This window comes from Xenopus tropicalis, chromosome 8 (assembly GCF_000004195.4).
Source record: "Xenopus tropicalis strain Nigerian chromosome 8, UCB_Xtro_10.0, whole genome shotgun sequence".
Taxonomy (NCBI): Eukaryota; Metazoa; Chordata; class Amphibia; order Anura; family Pipidae; genus Xenopus; species Xenopus tropicalis.
Window position 1 is genome coordinate 78,641,572 of NC_030684.2, and position 27,519 is coordinate 78,669,090.

Genomic DNA, 27,519 nt, shown 5'->3' on the forward strand with positions numbered 1-27,519 from the left:
TAGTTCAGTGCTGATGTTATTTTATGCACCGTAATTTTTATTTACTAGTCACAATCAGGGTTATTTACCATGGTAACATGGCTATAACAAGGGCTATATATTTTTTAAAGGGGTGAAGAAGTCAGCAATGACTTGCTTGTCTGTAAATGTATTAATTGGTTCTACCATAGCACTAGTTGTTCCAATCCAAGGCAAAATGCCCTGGAGTTTAGGTATGATAGGAAAGAGAAGAGCATGGGCCTTGGTAAGTCTGGGTATGGGGGCAGTCATGGTATCTGAGAATGATGGAAAATGAAAGGTAGCTACACTGGTACCTGGATATAGGGTAGGAAAAGATAGGTCCCTGCTGAGTTATCCATCGAAGGTGACAGCTAGGGGCCATGATATCAGATACTGAGAAACAATAAAGATCTAATTGGTTGCTATGGGCAGCATCGCCCTGACGCCTGGGTTTTGGGAACAGAAGGGAAGGTGTCCTAGGCAGGTCTGTAGCTAGGCATTATGAGAATAGAAGGTCCAATGATGCTTAGGTGTTTTGAAGTCAGAGGTAAATGCCTGATCTCTGGGTATTAGAAAGATTTAGGTGCGTGTTTACTAAGACTGGACATAAGTATTACTGGTGATGTTGCCCACAGCAACCAATCAGATCTTTGCTTTTGTATGTATGTATATCTTTTATTTATAAAGCCCTACTTACTGAATGTATACAGCGCTGTACAGTTGAACAATAAATGAATACATCAAAACAGGGGGTCATCACAATAATACATAAATATAAAGTATGATAATAAAAAATAGACACAAGGTACAGTTGCGATAAGTTAAGAATCAATGAGGATAGAGGTCCGTGCCCTGTAAAGTTACAATCTAAAGGGGAGGTTAACTTACAGACACAAATAGGAGGATAAAGGTGGCCATACATGGACAGATTTTAGCTGCCGATTTGGGTCCTTTAAACCGATTTGGCAGCTTATCTGCCAATGTGTGGGCATTCCCAATGGACCTACCTGACCGAGATCTAAGATCTGAATTGGGCAGGTTTGATTTTCTGTCGGATCTGACAGCGCATATGCCGGCAGTTTAATTCGATTGTTTGGTCCGAATGGACCGAATTAGCCCGATATTGCCCAGCTTAGGTGGGCATATCAGAAGATCCGCTCGTTTGGCAATCTCGCCAAATGAGTGGACCTTATAGTGTATGGCCAACTTAGAGTGCTTAGCATTGTCATCTGTCAGGTTTTGACCCAGACAGCCCAGTTTTTGGAATGGCTGTCCAGGTCAAAACTCCCTGCCTATGTTACACTGCAATATAAGTGCTAGTACCCAGGTCAGGTGCTGTGCAAGTGCCCCAAGAGTTTAGTTCTGAAAAGACTGAGGGAGGATTCTCTCCAGAGGAATTCAGGGGCGGCATTCCAAATATAAGAAGCAGCAAGCAGCGCCGGATTTCAAATACAGGCACCCCGAGGCCGCCCCCCATACGTGCCCCACCCCGGCGCACATGGGCGAACATCTCCTCCCCCCTGCGCTGACGCAAGCGTGCATTTTAAAGCAAGCGGGCCATTTAAACTACCATACGGAGCAGTGGGGAGAAGTCCCCATTGCTCTGTATGGCCGCAAAATGTTAAAATTTCGCTGTGGCGGGGTGGTATGCCGCCATAGGCCCGGGCCTTTGTGGCCACAAATCCGGGCCTGGCAGCAAGGCAGAAAGGTTTGCTTTTGATTTCTTACTTGTAGGTGAATGTTCAAATCTAATTGCAGATTGGGCAACATCACTGGTGATATATTTCTCCACTCTTAGTAAACACACGCCATAACGTGTAAATGAAGGCTATGAAATAATAAATGAAAGTAGCAAGTGAAGCCATATAAACACTTATGTAGTTTGTTTTCAAACTGGCATCAAAACTGCTCACTGACCCCCTCTAGTGGCCCTTTGAATGTAATGCTTTTTTCCTGCTTGTCCCTTGTCACATGATACGTGTGCACGTGTATATGACACAAAGCCTTATGGAGAGGGAGTGGGTGTCTCAGACTTGCATGGTACAGAAGGAGGAGAGCTCGCTATTGCACAAGTTATTACTGTTGCTGCTTTAGGATCGGCTGTATGGGACCACCTCTGAAGCTGAGCACAGATCTCACGCAGCCATAGAGGAAGCAGTCGACGGGCTCCAGAAGAGAATAGCCCAGGGTGTCAGGAAGGGGTCTGATTTCTACAGCCTGAAACTCCTGTCACAGGCTCTCAGTACAGGAGAACAGGGAGATACATGGGGTGAAGGCGATTTTGTGGGCACGCTAGCTGGAACGTGTGCCAACCATAGCCGAATTCCTTCTTCAGACTTGACAAAAAAAACCCAAAACAACCTGGGTGGGTGAGAAGAGCTTCGGGGTCCTGGAGAAAGTCAGCTGCTACATTATCATTATCGTCCTGTAGAAGAGCCGAGCTGTTACTCACTTGGTACATCTCTACGTGTCATAATGTTTCCATAATCAGTGGTCCCGGTAAGTCGCTTAGCCCTCCAGCTGTAACGCCTCCCAAAGCTGGGGTTTGGCTCGGCAGCTAGGGGCCACAAAGTGGACTTCCATACATTAGCCCCATTCTTTCCTAGGGGTGTATACGTGTCATTAGGGGGTGGGGTGTGATCCTATTTATGTACACAGAGCTGGATTAAGACTAAATGGGGCACTAGGCAGGGTAGTGCTTTGGGGGCCCCCAACTATATAACTACTTTGCTGCATAACTACATGTCTCATCACTCTCAGCTAAGAGCCACTAATGCATGCAGGCTTGTCAATTTAATTTATAATGCCTTCAAAATACTTAGCAGCATGAACACAGTGGCAATTTTATGTAAAATACTCCCAGAACTCATAGTAGGATGAACGCAGTGGCAATTTTATGTAAAATACTCCCAGAACTCATAGTAGGATGAACGCAGTGGCAATTTTATGTAAAATACTCCCAGAACTCATAGTAGGATGAACGCAGTGGCAATTTTATGTAAAATACTCCCAGAACTCATAGTAGGATGAACGCAGTGGCAATTTTATGTAAAATACTCCCAGAACTCATAGTAGGATGAACGCAGTGGCAATTTCATGTATAATACCCCCAGAACTCATTGTAGGATGAACGCAGTGGCAATTTTATGTAAAATACTCCCAGAACTCATAGTAGGATGAACGCAGTGGCAATTTCATGTATAATACCCCCAGAACTCATTGTAGGATGAACGCAGTGGCAATTTCATGTAAAATACTCCCAGAACTCATAGTAGGATGAACGCAGTGGCAATTTTATGTAAAATACTCCCAGAACTCATAGTAGGATGAACGCAGTGGCAATTTCATGTATAATACTCCCAGAACTCATAGTAGGATGAACGCAGTGGCAATTTTATGTATAATACCCCAGAACTCATATTAGGATGAACGCAGTGGCAATTTCATGTATAATACCCCAGAACTCATAGCAGGATGCACACAGTGGCTATTGCATGTATTATATTCCCAGAACTCATAGCAGGATGACCCAGTGGTAATTCCATGTATAATACCACTAGAATTCATGGCAGGATGAACACAGTGGCACAGAACTTATAGCAGGATGAATGCATTGTCAATTTCATGTATAATACCCCCATGATGAGTGTAGAGTCAGATTTATAGATAAAACCCCCTGAACACAGCCATTTTTTGTACAATAACCTCAACACATACAGGAGAATAAATAAATATCACATTTTCAGAATGACCAATGAAAGCAAGGAAAGATTTAATGGATTCACTGTGGGAGAAATGGAGCAGAACTAGACAAATCTCTGCAAGATAAGAGTCTTGATAAGGGAAGTAATTGGGGTAAGTGCCAGGTAGAAGACTCATAAAAGCTACATTCTATTCTTACCATTACTCTGCTGCACCAACACTTCAAGGGGGGTAGAGGGGGAATCTGCAGAGTAGCAGCTACCAACTTTCCTTCTGTGTCAGCCAAGTTCCTCCAGAGCCCCACACCGAGAAATTGCTTTCCCTCCCCATCACCAACAGGACCCAATTTATGGGCGGGAAATTTAAATACCTTTCTGTAATCCAATCACTGCTGCTCTTCGCTCTTCTACTATTGACTGCCTGCCTGCTCCCTCCTGACACAGGGATGTTTTGATCACAGCTTGCTGTCCGGGCTCTAAATGAAGTGATCAGGGGTCTGGTCGCATTCCATCGTTTCTTTACACTTTGACACTTTTTGGGCCCCTAGTACCTGGCAGGCCATACACATTAAGACTTTTCTCTCCCTAGCAACCAGTTTTAGTGTGATCCAACAAATTCGTCAAATTTTCGCAAGGTTATTGGGCACTGAGCAATCGCACATCTAACAATTTTTCAGGTTTGAAAATTTACGTAGTTAGCAATTAAATTTGCCCATTGTCCAATTGTTTGCAGGATGAAGCAGTTCGTTTTCTTAGCTTCAACTAAACAATATTGATTCAGTTGGTTGTTTTCGTTGATGGACAAATCAGACTTCTATACAATCATTTCTGGATAAGCTTGGTCCTGTGATAATTAAAAGATCTTTTAAAAATCTTAGCGTGTATGGCCAGCTTTAGGCAGGTGCCTAATGGGTAATCTGGCCCTGTATATACATACCTTTACCTTTACTATGTAGTAAGCATTATATAGGAACAGGAAACTAGGATAAGTTTAAGAATACCAATCCTATTTCAGTCATCTAGATTTTCTTGTAGTATTTGGAATAAAGGTTGTTATGTCATACCTTGAAAAATACTATAGTTAATATCATTAGTCCCGCTTGGTTTTCATAGGGCAGAGAGTCTAATATACTACTATCTAACACAAACAAGGTTTTCTTTATATAATGTGAATAGGTCATGTCTGGAGCACACAGAATGGATGGACTTGATGGACAGTTGTCTTTTCCAACTTAACTATTTACCTTTGAATTTTTAGAGGTAATGATTAAAAGGTTCCATGTGAAAGGTCTGTTTTTGGTAATGCAGCCCTCCTGCTGTATTTAATTTACAACTACCACACTGGGCTGCCACCAAGCTTGTATTTTGCTGTAAAATAGACATACCAATGTTTTACTAGGGAAGAATAATAACTAAAGTAGGGTGGCTGATATTTATTTCCAAGAAGATGGCAATCTTACATCCATGCCTGTTGGACATATTACTAGTTGTAGCCATGAAAAGCTGGAGGGCTGCAGATTTCCTAAAACAACCCATGGAAAACATGTGACTGCTTCACAAACATTCTTTACGCTTATGCTGTTCCTGTTTTTCATTTCCCACTTTGCTTCTCCACAGGAGAAAGTTGTGTTGATTTTCCCCTCGCGACTTGTAATTCTGGTAAACGAAGAGGAATATTCTGGAGAATCTTTTACTGCAGGGGTTGAGTTATGCCTGTTAATTGTTACTCTGATCTGCAGTAGGAGTTGAATAATGGGGTTAGGACGTGTGCTACGTGCAGAGGACTTGATTAAACGGAGATGGATAGAGGGCATCAGCCGGGAAAGTGTATAAGGAGTGAAGTTCACACTGCAAACCCGTCAGAGGCTGTGCCTGGTGTTCAGTGTGCTGGGATGGGGGTGGAAAGATTCCCACAATATCCCGTGAAGGCATCTCACTCAGCATCAGATGTCCAATCCTCTTCAAACTCACTAGATGGGGTTCATCAATGCCACAATCACCTAGCTTCTGTGCAGATTAAAGCCAATGGTGAGGGCCCATCTGTTGAACAGGAAGAGCAGGTAGCATTGCTTGCCTGCCCAGTGGCTGCTCTTAGGGCTAGGGGTTTGGCAAGTGGAGACATGCACCTGTTGAGAGGTGGAAAGAGTGGGGCAATAGTCAGCAGAGAGAGGGCCTTTATCCGAGAAGTTGATAACAGTACCCACTGCCAAGAAATTGTAATGCCAATTAATGGAAGGACAGATGGCTTTGCCACTAAAAGGAAATGGATGGAAAATGGACTAACAGAGACTGGTGTTAGGGGGATTGTCCCAGAGAGTGGTCCCTCAGTATTCCCTCCTGTGGAGGGTAAGAGACGCAAGACAGAGGTACATGAGGATGCCCATATTCACCAAGAATCCACTTCCATAAGGGAAGGACAACTTGCATCAAGGCCAGTGGGGAACAAAAGTTCAGTAGTATCTCCCCTACGAATGTCATTAGACTATATTGTTCCCTGCATGACATACTATGGTATTTGTGTGAAGGATCACTTTTTAGGAGAAGCACTAGGATCAAGGGTCTTTGAAGAAGTGCAGATGCTTAATAGAAGTGGAAAATTTCGGGATGGACAGCTTGTCAGCCAGAGGACAATTCCATCCAAAAACATCCGTGGAGACCAAATTGCTTGGGTGGAAGGGAAAGAGCCGGGCTGTGAGAACATTGGGGCTCTCATGTCCAAAATAGATGAGGTCATTATGCACTGCAATGGGAAAATGGAGAATTATGTCATCAATGGAAGAACAAAGGTAGGTAAAATTCTTGACTCACTAAACCTTGTGTATTCTAATAAATAAAGTAAGGATATTGCAAGTCACCTTGGAGTTTTATGACGTGTATAAAACCCAAACCCAAGTGCCTTGTGTTTTTATATGGTCTCTGAGCTCCTTGGTGGTTAAATGTAACAGAAATAAGGTGCCACAGATAACCAATGTAAATGCACTCAACAAATCATGGGCATGAAATGTGTAGGCCTTAGTGAAACACTTAGGAAGAGCTGGAAGTACTTTTCCCTAGGCATAGTTTTAAGAGAGTGTTATTTAAATAACACTTTAAATTATTTAATTAGACTTTTGCTAGGCTTAACGGAACACACAGTAGATGCTGTGTTTTATCCTGCAAGTTGTCACCTTTTAGTCCTGCCATTATGACAGCACTAGCACTGCAAATAAAAACTCAATCGCATATCACTAAGCGTATTGTGAAATCTCACTCTAAAGGTGGCGACACACGTGGCGATCTGCGATCGTCAGATCCGCCACTAACCTTCAGGGCTGAAACAGCAGATAAACAATAGGATTTCTACCTCCTTCTGCCGATTCAGCGCTGAAGGCAGATTTTGGTCAGGCGCCTTCTATGACGGTGTGTGTATGTATGACCAGCTTAACTTAGGGTTGCCACCTCTTCTGCTCGGTAACATCAGGCAGGGAGGCGGGGCGTGATGTTGTAGGGATGGGACTATGACACATCAATCAGAGATTGGCCAATCGCCACATCAGTCTTAGAGAATCCTGCCTGGTTTTCCAAATTGGGCACTGCAAATAATAACTCAATCGCATATCACTAAGCGTATTGTGAAATCTCTAAAGGTGGCGACACACGTGGCGATCTGCGATGGTCGCACGAAAGATTGTCAGATCCGCCACTAACCTTCAGGGCTGAAACAGCAGATAAGGAGGTAGAAACAATAGGATTTCTACCTCCTTCTGCCGATTCAGCGCTGAAGGCAGATTTTGGTCAGGCGCCTTCTATGGCGCCCGATCAAAATCTTTTAACTGGCCCGATCGGTGGGTCGACCGATATTAGCAGCTTCCTGCGATATCGGTCGACTTGCCATACACGCACCGAATATCGTACGAAACGAGGTTTCGTACGATATTATCGGTGCGTGTATGGCCAGCTTAACTTAGGGTTGCCACCTCTTCTGTTCGGTAACATCAGGCAGGGAGGCGGGACGTGATGTTGTAGGCATGGGACTATGACACATCAATCAGAGATTGGCCAATCGCCACATCAGTCTTAGAGAATCCTGCCTGGTTTTCCAAATTGGGAAAACCATGCAGGTAGCACTACTGAAAAAACAGGCTGTCTGGGTCAAAACAGCACAGGTGGCAACCCTACTCTAAATAGAACTCTAATGAAATAGCCAAATGGACAGTCACACAGTGTGATCATCATATCACTAGTTTTAAATGTTTTTTTTTTTTTTGTCAAATCCTAGGCTAACTCCTAATACAATTCTTTGTGATATAGTAAGCCATGTACCTAGAATGATGACCATGCTATGGAGAACAGGTCTGCTGCATGCTATTTTAACCCCATGTATTTTATTATGAGCTGATTTTGTATCCAGGGTGCCTGACTATTTTAAGTACAGGTATACTCTTAAAACTTTTTAAAATTCTATATATAGTTTAGATTTTTAACAATTGTAGAATATTTTTATAAACCCTTTATCTTCAGCAGCATAGTACTATATAGGGGATCCAGATGTGTCATTGCTTGTATTTGTTTATTTTCCCACTTTTTTTTATCATCTTTTACTTTTCACATTGTTCTTACACTAGAACAAATGACCACCTTGCACTGTGTTTTAAAATATAATTCTTCTTATCACCTTTTTCCCATGCAGTAGGGCCAGTGTGGCTAAAGTACACTCACAAGAAAATGCAAATGTAGCAAGTGCTGTGTGTGGGCTGGCTGCAATCCATCTGCAAGCAGTAGCTTTGTGCATTTTGCTGGCTCGCGAAAGCACTAATACAGTAGAGGGAAGATACAGTAGGTCCAAGATACAGTAGGTCCAAGGCTGAACATTATTGTGGGGCTTTGTTTACTTGGCAAAACTCCCAATAAATGACAATGCAATTAATGGCAAGAGCAATGGCACAGGGATGCCTTGTCACCTATGGGAAATCTCATTCCCCCTGAAGACATAGTGCCCAAACATACCTTTATTTTGCAGGACTTGGGATTGGCAATGGCCAGTGCACAGGGGGTTTGTCTGTGGGAAATCTCATTTCCTGCAAAGACAATGCCCAAAAATACCTTTATTTTGGTGGACTTGGGAATCACCATTCCAGTAACATAACTGCTGCCTTCTGCATTTTTGCATAATAATGTGATTGAGGGGCACATGAACAACAACAAGAACAACAGAGTGGCATTGCCTTAACACATATAAAATGTGTTGTAAGCATGTTTGTGGTAAAGCATTCCATTTCCATTCTGGGAGTGGAAAGAGTTGTGCCTATGGACCCTGCCTGTAAATTTTAAGGGGGCAAGGTGTACCTATTTTTTGCTTTTTGCACCTTGTTCTTATTTGTAAATTAGTCTTCAGGTCTCCAGCTGCTCCTATTACTTATTTCTTTGGTTGACTTTCGGCGTCTTCCACCCATCACAAACTTTGCCCTACCTTTCCAGATAATGCAGTGTCCAAAGTACGATTTTTGACACAATTTGCCATGGAATTTATCAACAATGGAACTTTTCCCAACTAATTCCTACATAACTGGGGCCACTGAGTGGCGATACACCTTATGCAGTTGCAGGGTATGCTTTAAAACATGCAGTTGCGTATGCACTTTAATGTAAATCAGACACAATTGCACTGAAATATCGGATGTCTGCCTTATGCAGTTGCAGCATATGCTTTAAAACATGCAGTTGCGTATGCACTTTAATGTAAATCAGACACAATTGCACTGAAATATCGGATGTCTGCCACTCAGCGTCAAAATTACTTCATATCTGATTCTTAAAGCGGATATTTCCTGTATCAGTAGATGCAGGCTGCTGTGGAAACCATCGAGCTTGCTGCCGCCTTCAAGGTTTTTGTGCATGATTCACAAGGGTAGGCAGAATGGAACTGGGGTTGCCAAGAATACAACTATGCAAAAGTGTAAGAAGAGGCTTTAGACATAAGTACTTTTAATAATAACAATTCTTTGCACAATGAAATTTGCATGTCTCTTACAGCCCTTGATGCTCCATTGAATCATGCAAAATGAGGGGCCGTTCCATGGGACTCACATGCGCTGCACACCACTTATCCTGTCTGAAAGCATCATTGCATTAGCACTGTATTCAGGGCAAGGTTTATCAACACTAGGCAATTTGGTCCATGGGCAGTAACCTATGACAACAAATTAAATTGTTGCATTGATTGTTCTACCTGCAGCTGGCTGAAAAAAGCCAATCGCTGATTAGTTGCTATAGGTTGCTGCCCATGGGCAAATTTGCCCAGTGTTGATAAATGTGCCTCAGCATTTGTGGAGCAATGTGCAAAAAATAGGTGCAAAGCATATTGACCCTGGATTTATAAATGTATGGCCATCACTGCACTGGGATTAAGATATAACTGAGATTCTAAGAAAAAGCTTGACTACTTGAAAAATGTTATTTTGCCCTGCTTATTCAAAGCCATGAATGCCTTATTGGGCTTCAACAATTTACTGACAGCAACATAACATCTACAGTGCTGGAAAAGGTAAATAATTTCCAGAAACGTCAATGTTGACGTCTACCTTTCTGGATTTCATTCCTTTGAATCGATAAAACCTGCTTGCCTGGCTTTAGAAGGGTTAAAGTAAGGAATAAAAAGTTGCTAGGGGCCAATGACCATGTTTACTTTAACAGTTAGCAAAGTCATGAGTGTATTTACCATGAAGGCCAAAGGGATATGAGCTTTAAAGAAGGCATCAGGAAATTCTGTATAATAAGAACAAATTATTTTCAAACAGTTGAATCATAAATGACCACGACCTCAGCACATCATTATTGTTTAATCATCTTGATTCATTGATGATTTAGTTAAGAGTGGAAAAAAATATCCTGTGGTGGTAGAGTGGATGAAGGCAAATATTTGAAATGCATATTTCTCACTAGGGGTGTCTGCTTGTGTAATTGCCTAAGGCAGCACAATATATAAATGCACCCCACAGACCAGTCGAAATTTAGACTGGCTGGTAGGAAAACGTGTACGCAGTGGTAAATGAAGGGTACATGTGTGGTTGTGCCTTTGTATCTGTAAATATTCTGTAATGTAATAAATGAACTCACATGATTTGTGTACATGTGGTTATCTGTTCTAAAGAGTTCGATAAAGGAAATGTTGTATTTCTGGATTACATACCATGCAGTTTAAATGGGTCCTCCATCTAAAGCTGTTTTGTGCACAGTGAAAGAAAATGAAATTTTTGTAACATATATAATATTTTTTCAATATACAATAATTAAACATATTCAATAGTTTTAATGCTATCTGAAAATGTAATTGAAATTCAAATGTCTGATTGTTTAGACTCTCTGCATTCCTGGCTCTGACTTAAAACTATGTAACAAGTCAGCGGATTAAAAGACATAAAGGGAGTTGACTCCAAACAAAAGCTGCCTTCAACAGCAATTAGGCTGATGCCACATGGGGCTGATTCTCTGCTTGCAGAAAAACGCAGGCCCTCCGCTGACATCATTCTCCTACCTTGCCTGCATTCGGAACCCAGGTGCAGGCACACACGTTGGATACCGGCCCTGAAATGCAAACTCTTGCGATTGTTTGCTGATATCTGCCGCGTGTACCTGCACCCAGGCTGATTAAGTGGTTCTTCGTGCAAGCAAGGTAAGAGGCTGATTTCAGCAGAGGGCCTGGTTGTTGGCCTGCATTTTTCTGCAGGCTAAGAATCAGCCCCATGTGGCATCAGCCACATGGCATAAGCAGTGCATATTTGAAAACTACGTTCTACCCCATCCTGTACTGTGCAAGGTTCATTTGCCCTTGCTATCACTATTTCAGCCAGTATTATTTAAATGACTTTGATGAATCTTTGAATCCCATCCATAAATACATTATATTTATATTACATATATGCTTTTTCCTCCCTGTTTGCTGTCATAAGAGCCCTTCTTACATAAAATCTAATGGTAGCTCTTTTAAGTTGTCAGAGCCCATATGTAGGGCTAAATTTCAAATCACTTATGCAGAGGGATATTTGGCTGGTTATTGTTACAATATAGCCTCACAGTAGATAAGTAGGTAGCCAAACTGCACTACTGCTTGGTTGCATCACTCACAGAACTGTGGGCCTGTGCACATCCGTTTGCACATTGTTTGATTTAAAGCACTTTTTGAGGTGACCCAGCCTACATTTTTGCTGTCTATGATAGCTAACATCATCATTTACATTTGTAACCCCACCTATCAGCCATTTGGGTCCTAATGAAAATTTGGATGGATTAGGTCAGAAAACTGTGCTGTAGGTGAGTAATGTTGCTGAAAGGAACAGTAACACCAATTATTTTTTATTCTTAAATGAGAAGGAAAGGTACAATCATTTGGGGTGCAAAAAAGTTAGGCACCGCCCAGTGATTGTAAACACTTACCTTATACCCCAGGCAGGTGCTCCTGTTACGAGGAAACTGCACAGCCCAGGGTAGCTGTGAGAGAGTGATCCTTTTCCTTCTTCATGCTGCTTGTGCATGTGCAGTAGAGTGAAAAGCAAAACTTTAACTAAAAAGCTGTCTTATTCACTCTATTTCGCATGCGCCAGCCCCAGGATTCCAAAGACAGACGAGAGGAGGAAGAAGATTGCTTGTTCAAAGCTACCCTGGGCTGGTGCAGTTTTCTCCTAACAGGAGCACTACCTGGGGTATCAGGTAAGTTATTACAATCACTGTGAGGTGCCTAACATTTTGGCAGCCCCTACTGATTTTACCTTTCCTTTTTTTTCAACGTCTGCTGCTTTTATTTATGTTTCTGTTCATTCAGACCGCTTTGAGATAATAATGTGAGCATATATTAAAGCTGAAGATTACAAATATAAATATATATGACGCAGCATACGTACGCATTCACGCAGCACTTCTGCATACCCGGATTGATCGCGGTCCGCCAGGAATCCACGGGGGATTGACTGGTGGACCTCGATCGACGTATTGGCCACCCCTGCTTTAAAGCAATACATCTTGCAGCCTGTGTAAATCAGCTCTTACACGGGAAACAGGAAGAGCTGAAGTTAAAAGTTAATATTGTTTGGCCTTTGATAAATTACATAATGTTTATTATCTTTTAGCAGACCTTTATATTCCAAGACAGTATGCAATTGGAGTTTCTTTTTAATTTTTTGTGGCATTTAAATTATATATCTTTTTGTTCAGCAGCTCTACAGTTTGGAATTTCAGCTGTCTGGTTGCTTGGGTCCAATTTTACCTAGCAACCAGAGTGTTTTGAATGAGGATTAATAGGACAGAGCCTAACTAGTAAGTTAAATAATAGAAAGCAACAATAAGTTAAATTATAGAAAGCAACAGTAGATGCCTTACAGAGCAAGTTTTTTTTTTATTGGTGCAGGGGTCAGTGACTTTTAAATTGCAAGCTGAGAGCAGCTCATTTTGACATGAGCTAATTCAGATGGGCTTACACAGAAAAGGTAGATATGCGCTATATGAACTTCCAGATATAAATATAAATGTATTTTTTTACACAGACATACCTGATTCCATAGACTGTAGAGAACTAGAGAAGCCATAAAATCCTGTTAGTGGGTTGCTGCCTGTGTGGGTGCCAGTTGCCCCCCCCCCCACAGAGTCTCACTGTAAGTGTAAAGCAACCCCACCCAAATCCTTGTTCAATTGTGAAGTGATGAATTCTGGGACTTGAAGTCCCTTTGCTTTCTAGGGAACTTGTGCACCATCCAATATGGAAAGCAAAGATACCTCAAGTCCAACAATTCTTTGCTTTTCAAGAGTTCGAACAAAGTGAGGGTGGGGTTGCAGTACAGTCTCAGCATAAAGGATCTTGGGAATAGTTAATTGGAGTTATGATGTCCTGCAATCTGTGCAATTAGGTATGTTTGTTTAAAACAAACAGACGTGTATATTTGTATCTGGAAGTTCATATGGTATTTATGCGCCTTTTCTACATAAGTCCTACTGAATGAGCTTATGTCAAAAAGGGGGTATATTTTTTCTTTGAGAAAAGCTATAAAAATGAACACTAGTTAAAAAGTTGCAGAGAAAAGGCTATTCTCTAACATTCTAAAGATTTATTTAAAGGTGAACAACCCCATTAATGATAATAAACTGGCACCCACCTCACAGGCACTGCTTATGGGGCCATGCATGAACCCAGGCCATCCACTATGGCTATATCTATTGCAGGATATTTTTACATCAGCTCTGCGGTACAGTACTGGGTAGGCAGTAGAGATGCACCCTTGGGCAATTGGGGCTTATCTGCAATCTCCGATAAAATATTGATTGGGCGGGTTGCCATTTTGACATAATGTATGGGCGAGTGAGCTGCCAATGTGTCTGCAGTGGCAAAGTCAGCAGCCAATGTCAGCACATATCTGGCCAACTTTAAACTCAGTGTTTCCTTCCTACAGAGTTAGTTGTGTGTGTGCGTGTGTGAAAGAGGAAACTAATACTTCCACAGGGGCTGGGGTGGGGACAGATGTGAATGATGTATGATGTCTGTACAGCATTGTAGAATATGCTGGAACTATATCAGTAAAGGATAATAACAATAATAATCATTTTGTTTGCTTGCAATCAGCTAGCTCTGCTTGAATTGTACCTGTACGTTGACAATTAGGGATAGGGTAGCAGTACAGCCTCCCTCCATTGGCTAACTCCACTTCGGAATTCAAAACAAAAACATATCAGCTGGGAAACCATGACAAAAATTCATAAAATGTGGTTCTGTTCTTCACTTATCTTACTGACTGAAGGGGCATTAACTGCTTGTTCTACTGAGATCACAATCACAAACATGAAAGGGAAATCATTAATATAGCACTCTTCTCTTGTGGGACTCAAAGTGCTTTACAGCAAGCAAGTCAGCTGTTAAAGACGCACAAAATATGCTGGAACGCCAGGAGCCAAAGTGACATGTCACAAGGAGTTGCCACAGGCATCCAACCAGGATGTACATGTGTGAGTATAAATGTGGGATACACTTGGCCAGTTTATCACAGTAGGTATAATGCACTATACAGCAATCTATATGCTAATGTTAATCCATATTTCAGTGAGGAAATGTACAAGAATGCATTCTGCCCCCTCTATACAAAGGCTGATGCCGTGCCTGTCAGTGCACAGTGTAGATTATAATTTACTCCCCCAGTGGAGAAAACGCTTTAATTGACATGGCCCTTTTTTCAGTGATTTGGCCAATAAAGGCTATTAGGTATTTTAGCAGCTACTTCCTAATAGCGTCATATTATAAAATAAATACTTACCCCATAGATAGGGTTGCACCCTTTTTTGAAAACAAAATACTGACCTTCCTATAGTTTTTCCACAGGCTGAGAATCAGCCCCGTGTGGCATTAGCTTAAGGGTAAGAACCCTTACAGAACAATAGAAGTCGCCAGTGTAAAGCCTTTCACATTGCTTTGGTAATCCGAAGTCGTGCAAAGTTTCCTCCTATAGGCAACTTCTCAAAAAACAAAGCAACGCAAAGGGCTTTCCACCGGTGACTTCTATTGTTTTTTTGGAGTGGTTACTCGCCTGTGATAGCAGAGATCTATCACAGGCCAGTGACTCACTCAGTGGGTTCTTATCCATAGACATACAGGTAGTTGCGTGAGGTAATTTTATATACATGAAAGAAATGTTGGTATCTTTCAGTGACTTGCTCTGTGCTAGGAAAGTTGTGTATGAAGCTAGGCGTCCTACCGTGATTCTTTGCCCCCACCCCCACTCTGCCTGAAATCATGCTTTGTATGTACAAACAGATGCTGGTGAGTCAGGAGGTCATGGGTTTGAATCCTGCCCTCTGACGTTTCCTTTATCTTTAGTGGTGTGGGTCTTGTGGTGTTGGGAAATCATGTCTGTGGCTGCTCTTAATCGTGTGTGTGTGTGTGTGTGCGATCTGTAAAATGTCTTTTCTAAAAAGACATTAACTCTTGCAGTGCTTGGCAGTATGAAGGATTTCTTTCGGTTAAACATAATTTTTTGCAGCTATTGTATAATATCCTGCTCAAAAAATAAGGCAACAAAAAGTTCTCTGTGATCTTCCTCTACATCACATGTGTCAAACACAAGGCTCATGGGCTGAATACGGCCCTTCTGGCTGCCCCTGGTGACAGTGCCTGACCATGCAGCACCAATCGCCTGACTGCGCTGTGACTGTGAAGAATCTATCCTTCTACTACTAAGTATCTTAATAAAAAATTTGGCTGGCGACTTAGCCTGTGTTTTAGATTTCGGCCCCCTTATGTGATTGAGTTTGACACCCTTGCTCTAATTCTGCCAAAGTTGTTTGGGGTAAGGGAAGGTATCAAGCCTGGCCCTATACTTCACACACTAGGCCCTTACAGAGAAGCAGTTATATGTGCGAGAGTGTGGGAAAGTGCAGCAACATGCTCACTCCCTTTTAACTATACAAACATGGCCTGTAGCAGTGGGGGGAACTGCATCTGGTGTTGTATTATTCTTCCCTTTCTTTTATTTAACCATTTCAACTGCACCTGGCAAAAGAATTGGTTATAGTTTTTTAACCGGCTCACAAGGAAAATCTTCCCCCCACATCTCATCAAGCAGATAAAAATAGCCCCCAATTGCGCATGCAGTATAGATTCCTTTTGTACTCCCTCTCTGGCATTGCCATTTTAAGAGTGACTGACTGGAATGCTGTGGCCTTGCCTCCTGGTGATTTATCAGCAGGATATTGTGAGGTTTCCTAAAGCGCTGACGCACATGGGGCCAGAGTTGGGAAAGATTAGATCAACTTCACTGTATACAAATGCAGACTATCCGTTCACTGAGAATATACATGCTTCTCTGTAAAGCTATACTGTGCAGTTCTACAGAAAAAAACAGAAATCCTGTACTTAAAAGTGAGCATTATTTTTACAATATTAATGAACATGCTGTTCTGTGAGATATTAGAGCATACGTTCTTAAAGTAAGCATATGACATTACTAGTGTGATAAAGCATGCAGCGGTGGGTGTTTTCATGGTGATAATGAACTTGTTCTTTTAACCCCTTCACTGTTTTACTTATGGAAATGTGTCAGTCTGATTGTGATCTGTATATATATAGAGATCCACGAACAGTGCTCTTCCTTAGGGAGAGCACTGTTCATGCTCGAAACGTTGTCTTAGTTTCAACAAACTTTTGCCCAATGAGTGCAGTACTCTTTCTCTATACATGCATTTTTACCTGCACCAGGCAGCTGACTATTATATTTTGATAGGTTGTACTCCTCTCTCTCCCTATATATGTATGTATGATTTTCAAACAAGTCCTAAATGTACATGAAGAAAACCTAGTTAAACAAATAAAACAAAAATTATTATTATTTGGTCATGTATTTATTGAAAAAAATAGGTATGCACCGAATCCAGGAGAGGATTAGTTTGGGATTTGGCCAAGATTCTGGCTATTTCAGCAGGTTTCAGATTTGTCTGAATCCATGTTCCTGGCTGAACCGAATCCTAAAAATCATGCAACATTTTGTCACATAAACACGGACATTTTTTGCAAATTAGGATTCGGTTTGGTATTCTGCCGACTCTTTCACAAAGGATTTGGGATTAACCGAATCTGAAAATGGTGAATTCAGCGTATCCCTAAAAAAATGATCTGATAACATATCTGCATGTGGCAAAAATAAGTGAATCCCTAAGATTAAAAGATTCAAATTATCATATAATTTGAAGGTGAAATCAGAGTCTGGTGTTTTCAGTCAATGGGATGACAGATGGGATCAGGTGTGAGTGAGAGACCATATTTTATTTAAAGAACGGAGATCCAGCAAAGCCTGATGACACATACAACACATTTGTGGCTGTGTATCATGGCTCGAACAAAGGAGGTGTCTGAAGACCATAGGAAAAGAGTTGTTGATACCCATAAAGATAGAAAGGATAGGTAGGATAGGTTACAAGACTGTGGACTCCACCAATAGAAACCAATAGTCAGACAGATTGTGTGCAAATGTAGGAATTTCATGACATTGTTACCATACCCAGAAGTGGTCAACCTTCAATGATAACTCCAACTACAAGGCGTGTAATAATCCAAGAGGTTACAAAGAAACCCAGGGTAACATCTAAGCAACTGAAGGCCTGTCTCGCATATTGAGGTTCATGAGTCCACCATCAGGAGACCACTGAACAGCAATGGTGTGTATGGCAGGGTAGCAAGGAGAAAGCCACTGTTCTTCCCCAAAACTAAACCAGATGAATACTGGAAGAATGTTTGGTGGATGGATGAAGACAAAGTAGAACTTTTTGCCTTAAATAAGGAGCATTACATTTGGAGAAAGAAAAACACTGCATTACAACATAAGAACCTTATCCCATCTGTGAAACATTGTGGTGGGAGTGTTCTAGTTTGGGCCTGTTTTGCTGCATCTGGGCCTGGACAGCTTGGAACAATACGTTCTGAACTAAACCAGAGAATTCTAAAGGAAAATCTCAAGACATTTGTCCATTAACTGAATCTCAAGAGACAGTGGGTCATTCTTCATGGCAACAATCCTAAACACACAAGTCATTCTACCCAAGAATGAATGTCTGGGAATGGCCAAGTCAAAGTCCTGACCTTAATCCCACTGAAATGTGGAAAGACCTAAGGTGAGCGATTAATGTGTGGAAGCCCACCAATATCCAAGAGCTGAAGCTGTTCTGGATGGAGGAATGGGCTAAAATTCAATGTGCAGGACTGATCAACAGTTACCGCAAACGTTTAGCTGCAGTTATTGCTGCACATGGGGGGTCTCACCAGATTCTGAGAGCATGATTCACTTACTTTTGCCAAATGCAGATATGTTATTGGATCATTTCTTTTCAATAAATACATCACCAAATATGATAATTTTTGTTTCATTTTCTTCATCTACTTTTAGGATTTGTTTGAAAATCGGTTAATGTTTTTGGTCACATTCATATAAAAATATAGAAAAGTTTAAAGGGTTCACAACCTTTCAAGCACCACTATACTTTCTGATGCTTTTACATTATCTGTCTGATCCTCAGGGCCCTCTATAAGGGCGCTGCCATATTTAAGCTGCATTGGTCAATCAGGTTTGCTTTTGTAAGTGATTGTTACTTGAAGTTCCTAAACCTATCGATAAAAAATGATCAACATGACCTTTAGGTATCATTTAAATCAAACGTTAAGGTTAATGCCAGTTTGGGGTGATTTTCAGCCTGTGTTTATCCGGAGCCTTTGTGATGGCCTGGGTGCAGGCACCTGGAGCAAAGTGCTGATATATATACTTGCATATTTCAGTGCCAAAATCCACCCTGTGGGACTGTACATAGGCCAGCACAATGGCTACAGTTGCAGGAAAAGGCTGATGCCAGCTTAGGGGCTGATTCCTGGCCTGCATTTATCTACAGGCTGAGAATCAGTCCTGTGTGGCATTAGACTTAAGCTCACTTAATACCCTACTGAGGTGTATACATGTTATTATATGTAACATAGTAACATAGTAAGTTAGGTTGAGAAAAGATGTACGTCCATCACGTTCAACCATATTGCCTATATATAACCTGCCTAACTTCTAGTTGATCCAGAGGAAGGCAAAAAACCCCATCTGAAGCCTCTCTAATTTGCTGCAGAGGGGAAAAAAATTCCTTCCTGACTCCAAGATGGCAATCGGACCAGTCCCTGGATCAACTTGTACTAAGAGCTGTCTCCCATAACCCTGTATTCCCTCACTTGCTAAGACGCCATCCAACCCCTTCTTAAAGCTATATAATGTATCAGCCAGCACAACTGATTCGGGGAGGGAATTTGAATATTTAAATGGAACCTCCCTTCTTCTAAACGGAGTGGGTGCCCTCGTGTCCGTTGGAAGGACCTACTGGTAAATAAAGCATTAGAGAGGTTATTATATGATCCCCTTATATATTTATACATAGTTATCATGTCACCTCTTAAGCGCATCTTCTCCAGTGTAAACAAACCCAACTTGGCCAGTCTTTCTTCATAACTGAGACTTTCCATACCCTTTACCAGCTTAGTTGCCCTTCTCTGGACCCTCTCTTATTCGATAATGTTTAAGCACTGGAGACCAAAACTGAACAGCATATTCTAGATGGGGCCTTACCAACGCTCTGTAAAGGGGAAGAATAACACCCTCCTCCTGTGAATCTATGCCCCTTTTAATACAGCTCAAAACCTTGTTTGCCCTTGCAGCTTCTGCCTGGCATTGCTTGCTACAGCCAAGTTTATTATCTATGGCTTTGCCTAGTGCAGTCCCATTAAGGGTATAAGTGGCTTGCATATTCTTACATCCCAGGTGCATGACCTAACATTTATCCACATTAAATCTCATCTGCCATTTAGCTGCCCAGATTGCCAGTTGGTCAAGTTTAGTTAATTGGTTAGTTTAATAATGAGTGAATTATATAGTAAAAAGGTGTAAAATTCTGAGTTCCTGTATACTGACGATAATTATAGATTACTTTAAAAAAAAAAAAAAAAATAGTGCACTTTAATGGAAGTTGTATTAATATCTTGTACATTCAGGCAATGGTCGCGTGTTATCCTGGAAATGGGATGGGATATGTCCGACATGTGGATAATCCGAACAGAGATGGACGCTGTTTAACCTGTATCTATTACCTTAATCAGAACTGGGATACCAAGGTAGGACTCAGTAGAGAATTGCCTAATAACAGTAGAAGTTGTAACTGACTCATCGGGTTCGGGAACAAAGTGAAATTCAATAAAGTTAAATAAAGGGGGCATTCACTAAACAATGAACACTTAACACACTTAAACATTTTCCGAAGGGGCGAAAGCTCAACATCCACCAAGTACTCATTTAGAAAATGTTGAGTGTGATTTTTCTGGCTATTGAAGAGACTGTGGCACAGAGGAGACAAATGTGAAGTCAGAAGAGGGCTCTGCTCGTAAGTGCTTTCAAATTAAAGGAGAAGAAAAAGGTAAAAACAACGTAAGCTTTATCAGAAAGGTCTGCAAATACAGCCATAAGCACTCACAGTGTGCTTATGGCTCTATCAAAAGAAACACTGGATTTCTTGCCTCCTTTTTTGTAAACATATTTTTATGGTATCTGACTTCCTCTCTCAGAAAAATTCTTCATTCCTGGGGCAGTTCTCTCCTCTTTCCCTTCTCCTGCTCCCCCCTCCCACAAGAATGCTAAGAACTCCCTCCCCCCTCCCTTAGGAATGTGTGATCTGAGCTATAACAGCTAGACTGCAAACAGGAAGCTATTTAAAATGGCAACTGCTGTCTTAAACAAACAGAGAAAGATTCTAGGGCTCTTTACTCAGGTATGGTAATGCTTTTTGCAGAATAAATATATTGTTCTAGGTGGCACTAATGTGGTGAATCTATTGGCAGTAAAATGCTAAAATGACTTTCCTTCTACTTTAAATGTAAATCAGAAAGCAGCTATGAAAGCTAGTCCTTTAACCATTTTATTGAAGATGACAAATACCAGTCACAATAACTTGTATTGCTTGCAGGTCCATGGTGGGCTGCTGCAGATTTTCCCTGAGGGACGCTCCGTGGTTGCCAACATTGAGCCATTATTTGATCGGTTATTAATCTTCTGGTCAGACCGACGCAATCCTCATGAAGTAAAACCAGCATTTGCCATGCGGTGAGGATGGGGTGTGTGTCAGTGTATTTCTCTGCTGTGTATGTGTTTTTGTGGGATGTTGGTGTGAAACATGTATAAATAATTTATACTTATTATAGGAACAGTTCAGTGTAAAAATGGAGCTTGGTAAAATGGATAGACTGTGCAAAATAAAAAACTTTTCTAATATAGTTGGGCTGGAGTGGAGCAGATGTCAAAGTTAGTGACTTTAGGGGGGACACATGGCACATAACTGTTCAGTTAGTTTGTGAGCATGCAGGTCAGATTCAAATGCAAACTAACTGAGACAGCTTAGACAGCTAGTAGGAAGTAATGTTCTGCCCTTATAGATGACATTTTTGCCTATCTAACTATATTACAAATAATTTTTATTTTGCACAGTCTTATCTATTTTATCCAGTTTAATTTTTACACTGAACTGCTTCTTTAAGTTGCTTGACATACATTTTGTTGTGCTGTATTTATATGAGGGCGTACTTTTGGTAGATTTTTTCATATATATTTAGCAGTAGCTGCTAGTAATGACTTATTTACTTTCCCTGCAGATATGCCATTACAGTGTGGTATTTCGATGCAAAGGAGCGAGCAGAAGCCAAAAATAAATACAGGCTAGGTGAGTATTGAGTCAGGAATGTTTTGTTTGTGCGGTCCCACTATGATTTTAGTAGTAATAGGTACAAGTTGCAAAGGACTATAAAGCCATAAAATAATAGTGTTTGGATATAGAAAGTAAATGATAAGATTTGTTTACTCTAAAGCATAGCTATTAGCCCCACTAATTGGGTAAAGTAATCCAATAATTTGCAGCAGCAGTGCTCCCAGACCACAAGATGTGTCAAAACCATATATAGGTTAGGTCAGTGATCCCCAACCAGTGGGTCATGAGCAACATGTTGCTCACCAACCCTTTGGATATCGCTCCCAGTGGCTTCAAAGCAGGTACTCATTTTTGAATTCATGGTTAGGAGACAAGCTTTGATTGCATAAAAACCCAGTGTAATTGCCAAAGAGAGCAATCAAATAGCCAGTTGGCACCTCCAGGGACATTTTTATTGCTTGTGTTGCTCTCCAAAAATTTGAATGTGGCTCACAGGTATAAAAGGTTGGGGATCCCTGGAGTAGGTGATGCCTTTTATTGGCTAAGCTTATAAAATGCAAGCTTTCTGAACTACTCAGGTCCCTGCTTCAGGCATGGTATACACAGAAGATAAAAAATAATGATATTTACACACACAGTAGCACAGATTAAAAAATAGTTTTTTTAAGACTTTCTTATACCTGACTCAGGACTTCCGTCACCTCATGATAAGGTGTAAATGACATTAGCCTATACAAAGGGATGTTGATTAATATCTGGATGGGAAACATTTTACACATACTTGTCACAATTTTTGCAGATGAGTATAAATATCGTGATTTTTCTGTTTCTGTGTATACCATGCCTAAAGTAGGGACCTAAGTGGTCCTGGAAGCTTGCATTTATATTTTCTGGTTTAACATGGTATAACACACTCCTACACAAAATGTGTCACTCAGTTTTTCATATAAAACCCATTTATTCACATACAAAACTCTAGAGCTAAACAAACTACTGCAGTTCATTGGGTACAAGATAATTCTGAGGAATGACATTAGACCTCATTTCATTAGAGCTCAGTGTGATCATATTTTTAGCCACTTTGGACTTATTTTAAAAATGTATTGTGGTTGCAACAACCTTCTGCCTATGTTTCATAAATTGAGCACAAACAATCAAATTAGCCAAACCTCTCCAAATGCACACACAAGACAGGGCAGATAGGATCAGCTCAGGCTTTTCTCTGCTGACATATCTATGCTGTGTGTGCTGCTGGCTTTACTCTTTCTTACTGTTCTCTTTGGCTCTATACCCATTCTGCCTTGTGGTGTACTGACAGACAGAACATCAGCACGTTATTTTGCACAAAGGAGTTTTGGCATGAAAATGCATGATCTAGTATTTCTGTGACAAAATCCGCCCTGTGTGTGCTCTGACAGGCCAATGCCATGCACACACAAAATGGTGGAGAGGAGCAGACAAACCTTTTCTCTGCTGGTGCATCTATACTGTGTGTGTCAATGTTTTCCTGTTCTCAGTGACCTTATGCCCTTATTAAGCATTTAAATAATTACTTTGTTAATCTACTATAATTTGGTACACTGTTAATCTCCTATAATTTTGTTTTTTCACTCTCTCCCTGAACTGCAGCTGCCGGACAAAAAGGCATTCATGTCCCAGTCTCCTGCCCTGGTACTGTGTAACAGGGGTTGGTTAACCTGCTGCTGTTCATAATGTTGGAGTTTTTACTGAAATTTCAGCTGCTATTACCCTTACATAGGCTGGATAATAAATGCTTATGTGATTACCTGTAAACATTTTATGCAGCCCTGGATAAAGAGAAGATGCATAGGGTGGTTCCACTCGTCTGTTAAAATTGTGCAGATTATCTGGTTTAAATTGAAGTAATTGTATTTTACTGCAAAATGACAAGTAATATGAAGGCAGTTGCGATGAAATGGAACAGAGGCATGGTGGGTTACAAGTACTATAGATTCACTTGGTTCCCAAAGATGTGCAGAGGGTTAAAGGAATACTGGGAAAACATCCTGCATTGAAATCTGTTTTTCAAAAACAGATTTTTTTATATTTAATTTTGAAATTTCACATGGGGCTAGCCATATTCTTAATTTCCCAGGATGCCACAGCCATGTGACCTGTGCTTTGATAAACTTCAGTGCAAGTTAAAGTGATATCACCCCCCCTTCCCAGCAGCAGAACAATGGGAAGGGAGCAACTCCCAGTAGATATCAGAATAGCACTCAATAGTCCTGCTTGGGACTTCCCCAGTAACATGGGAGTAGGAGAAACAATATGTTTCCCGAAAGCAGTTCTAATGTGTAGCACTGGCTTCTTCTGAAAGCTCAGACTCAGGTACAATGCACTGAGATGGCTGCCTACTCACCAATATTAAAGCTTAAAAATTCCATTTTAAATGGTAGAGTGAATTATTTGCTATGTATAATTTAGAAAGTATAATTCAGAAGTACACCATAAAAATCATGCTAGAATCCCTTTAAAGGCCATGGGTAATTCTTTTTGGATCTTATCAAGTAAAATACCTGTACATCTTCTTTTTCATCTGCTTTGTCTTTTTCTGTCCAGCTTAATCAGCTCAGACCTGTTTGTTCATAGACATCAAATCCCTGTTTTACCAGACAAGAAATTTATTTTCAATTGGTGGGATTTGTAAGGCGTTGGGGTGTTTATGTCTCCACACATGAACAAAAATCACCAAGGTGCAGGTATCCATTATTTATTCCTCTATGATTGTAATCATTACCATATGTTGTAGACTGTAGTTATCACATTGCTTAGATTACTGTGGTCTTCAGCAAATGAAGAGTTAATCTTTAAGTTACCTTTCCATTTAAAGTGTTCCTTTGCAATGTGGCTGTCAAACCAGAGGTCCATAAAGAGATTTTTATGGTCCTTAGTCTGCTGAAGGGCTCTATCATTTGAACATGTGGTATGAGAAATAACCAGCCCTACTACATGTCAAAAGTTGAACAGAACTGCTTTACAGATAAACAAAAATGGGTTGGTTGGAGAGAGGGGTAAAGAATTTGAAGATATTGTCACTGCAGGCTACCTCTAGCCACTCCCTGTGTACCAGCAGACTCCAGAGGAAATGGTTAATGTGTGAAATCCACTTGAGGTAGGGGAGGTTTACTTTACTATTTGCTGGATGAATGTCAGATATTTTATGTGAACGAAAGTGAAATAAAGTTTTCTATTGTAACTGCTGCAATAAAAATACCTCAACAAGATGAGTGCGTTTTGATTTTATCAGTTTACGGGGCCAGTTGGGTCTTCCATCGCAATAGGAAACTGCAACAGCAACTGAATGACCAAGGTGGTCCTGTCACACACTTCATGTACCTTTAGGGTTTCACTGGCGCAGCCCCTCCATCTCATGCTACTTTGGGGCTAAGTTCATGCACAGTGCATACCCTGCTTACTGAGCTACACATTAAGTGAATAGAGAAGTTGACAAGACTTAAATTAGGCTGTTTATGTTGAATAATGTGCACACTGTTGCCTCCCTTCTGGATCTAGTGGATACACAAATTTATTTATTTATATATGTTTGTTTCGGACTCAACCTTTACTCTTGGTCAGTGCTGTCCAACTGGCGGCTCCCCTCTGTGTGGCCCCCCGCCTGTCTGGCTACTTTGATGGCTTACCTTTGTGTAAGATTTAAATGGTATCAGTATTGATATTAACTGGCCCCCTGCATGGTTCACATGGTTCCTGCTCTGTCTGCCCTATGATGCCTGTAGGAGGTGAACCTGGCAGAGGTTTCTTCTGGGAGTTTGTTAGTAGATGGAAATAGTCATTAAATGGTCCCTAAGGTGTGTAATCTTATGCTGTGGGCTGCTGTGCTATCCACAGGGGAGGAGGAGGCATATGGATTTAAGGGTGTGTCTTAATATGACATAATATAATTCTTTCACATATGAATGATGGTTGATATCCCGCAGTGAGCACCAACCACTTGGGTTTTTGCTGCGCTACCACCATTAATGTGGGCATGGTCTTGTGATGACATGGGTGTGGTTTGAAGTGGTTGTGGTTTAAAAAGGGGAGTGGTCAAAACTGGTTTCCATCCACTATATATATATGCTACAGAAATTCCTGCCCTCGGCACAACAAAAGTTGGACAGCACTGCTCTTGGTTCTTCCATTCAAACACTATAAGGTACTTGAGAATGGATGAAGGCAAATACATTTCTCCGGTGATAGCCCCCTAGGTTCCTTTCTGGGTCACTGAAACATCTCCAAGGCAACCCATTACAACTTTAACACGCTTAGTCACTGTTTCTGCATAAAACATCTGAGTCACCTTTACCTTGACATAGACAAAACCATTCAGTACAAGGATTTCTTCTGGCCTTGATTCTGAGCAGAGAAAGCTGTTCTGACTTGATTAGTGCTGGGCGGTATGACCAAAAATTTATATCACTGTATTTTTCAAAATTTTATCGGTATCACGGTATTTGACGGTATTTTTTTTTCCCCATGCATGATTAGGTGACCACCCCAAACACCCCCCCCAACCCCAAACACCCCCCCCATCCGCACCCCCCACCCCAAACACCCCCCCATCCCCTTCACATAAATATAAATGACTTGCCAGGCAGCCGCAGGCACCACTGACAGCTCACATTGGTATGCGTCCTAGCGACGGCGCTTTTGTAGAGCCTCCTGGCAATTTTTCTTACTATTTCCGGGTTGCGCGCGTGACGTCAGCGCGCACGTAACGTCAGCACGCACGTGACGTCAGCGCGCACAACCCGGAAATAGTAAGAAAAATTGCCAGGAGGCGCGCACACCGGTATGCCGGTAAGTTAAAAATTTATATCATTTTTTTTAAAAAAAACGGTGTTCGGTTTATACCGGTATACCGCCCAGCACTAGACTTGATCATGCCAAGCCTGAGCCTTTCTTATTTATTATAACAATGGTTCTAGATAACTCCGCGAAGCCAAGCATTAAGGACAGTACCTTATCTGGAATTCATTAGATAAAAGAACTTAATTTTTCCTACAGACCTTTTCTTTCTTTCTTTTTTTTTCTCCTTTATACTCTACAGCAGTGCTGTCCAACTTCTGTGGCACCGAGGGCCGGAATTTTTCTGGCCTCCGTGGTGGAGGGCCGATAATGAAAGCTACTTTTGACCACTCCCCTTTATAAAACCACACCCACTTGAAGCCACACCCATGCTATCGCATGACAATAGCCATATTAATGGTGGTAGTACAGCAAAAACCTGTCATACTCTGCCTTCCCTAACCTGCCTGTGGTTGCCATACTCTGCCTTCCCTACTCCGCCTGTGTTTGCCATACTCTGCCCTCCCTACCCTGCCTGTGTGCGCAACACTCTGCCTGCCCCACCCTGCCTGTGTGTGCCATACTCTGCCTTCCCTACCCTGCCTGTGTGTATGGGACACACAGGCAGCATAGGGCAGGCAGAGTATGGCACACACAGGCAGCCTATAGTGACACAATGCTGCCACTGCTCCTACAGTCTGCACAATAACTATATATTAAAAAACTTTTTAATTGCAGTACCACCTCAGTATATCTTCTTTTTATGGTGTGCAGGGTTTATTTTTGG

At 41.3% G+C, this 27,519-nt stretch overlaps 1 protein-coding gene across 4 annotated transcripts; it reads left to right on the plus strand.

The window, feature by feature from the left end:
• The first annotated feature begins 1,986 nt into the window (after positions 1-1,986).
• egln2 (egl-9 family hypoxia-inducible factor 2) lies at positions 1,987-23,995 on the plus strand. 4 transcript variants are annotated; one of them, XM_002938810.5, is made up of 6 exons: positions 1,988-2,499; positions 5,319-6,487; positions 20,221-20,340; positions 21,186-21,322; positions 21,868-21,935; positions 23,550-23,995. In XM_002938810.5, the coding sequence occupies exons 2-6, from the start codon at positions 5,501-5,503 to the stop codon at positions 23,600-23,602; spliced, it is 1,365 nt and encodes a 454-aa protein (XP_002938856.3). In that variant the 5' UTR covers positions 1,988-2,499; positions 5,319-5,500; the 3' UTR covers positions 23,603-23,995. The 4 variants fall into 4 exon arrangements, with proteins under 4 accessions (XP_017952293.2, XP_002938856.3, XP_012824846.2 ...); XM_031890968.1 differs by lacking the exon at positions 1,988-2,499 and adding an exon at positions 3,560-3,855; XM_018096804.2 differs by lacking the exon at positions 20,221-20,340 and having other exon boundaries at positions 1,987-2,499.
• Positions 23,996-27,519: the final 3,524 nt, after the last annotated feature.

Excerpts from the sequence above, each read along its gene's own strand:
- egln2 (XM_002938810.5), top strand. The coding sequence starts at position 5,501 with ATGGATAGAGGGCATCAGCCGGGAAAGTGTATAAGGAGTGAAGTTCAC. Across the intron at positions 6,488-20,220 it reads TCATCAATGGAAGAACAAAG|GCAATGGTCGCGTGTTATCC; the intron begins GTAGGTAAAATT and ends TTGTACATTCAG. Across the intron at positions 20,341-21,185 it reads ATCAGAACTGGGATACCAAG|GTCCATGGTGGGCTGCTGCA; the intron begins GTAGGACTCAGT and ends TATTGCTTGCAG.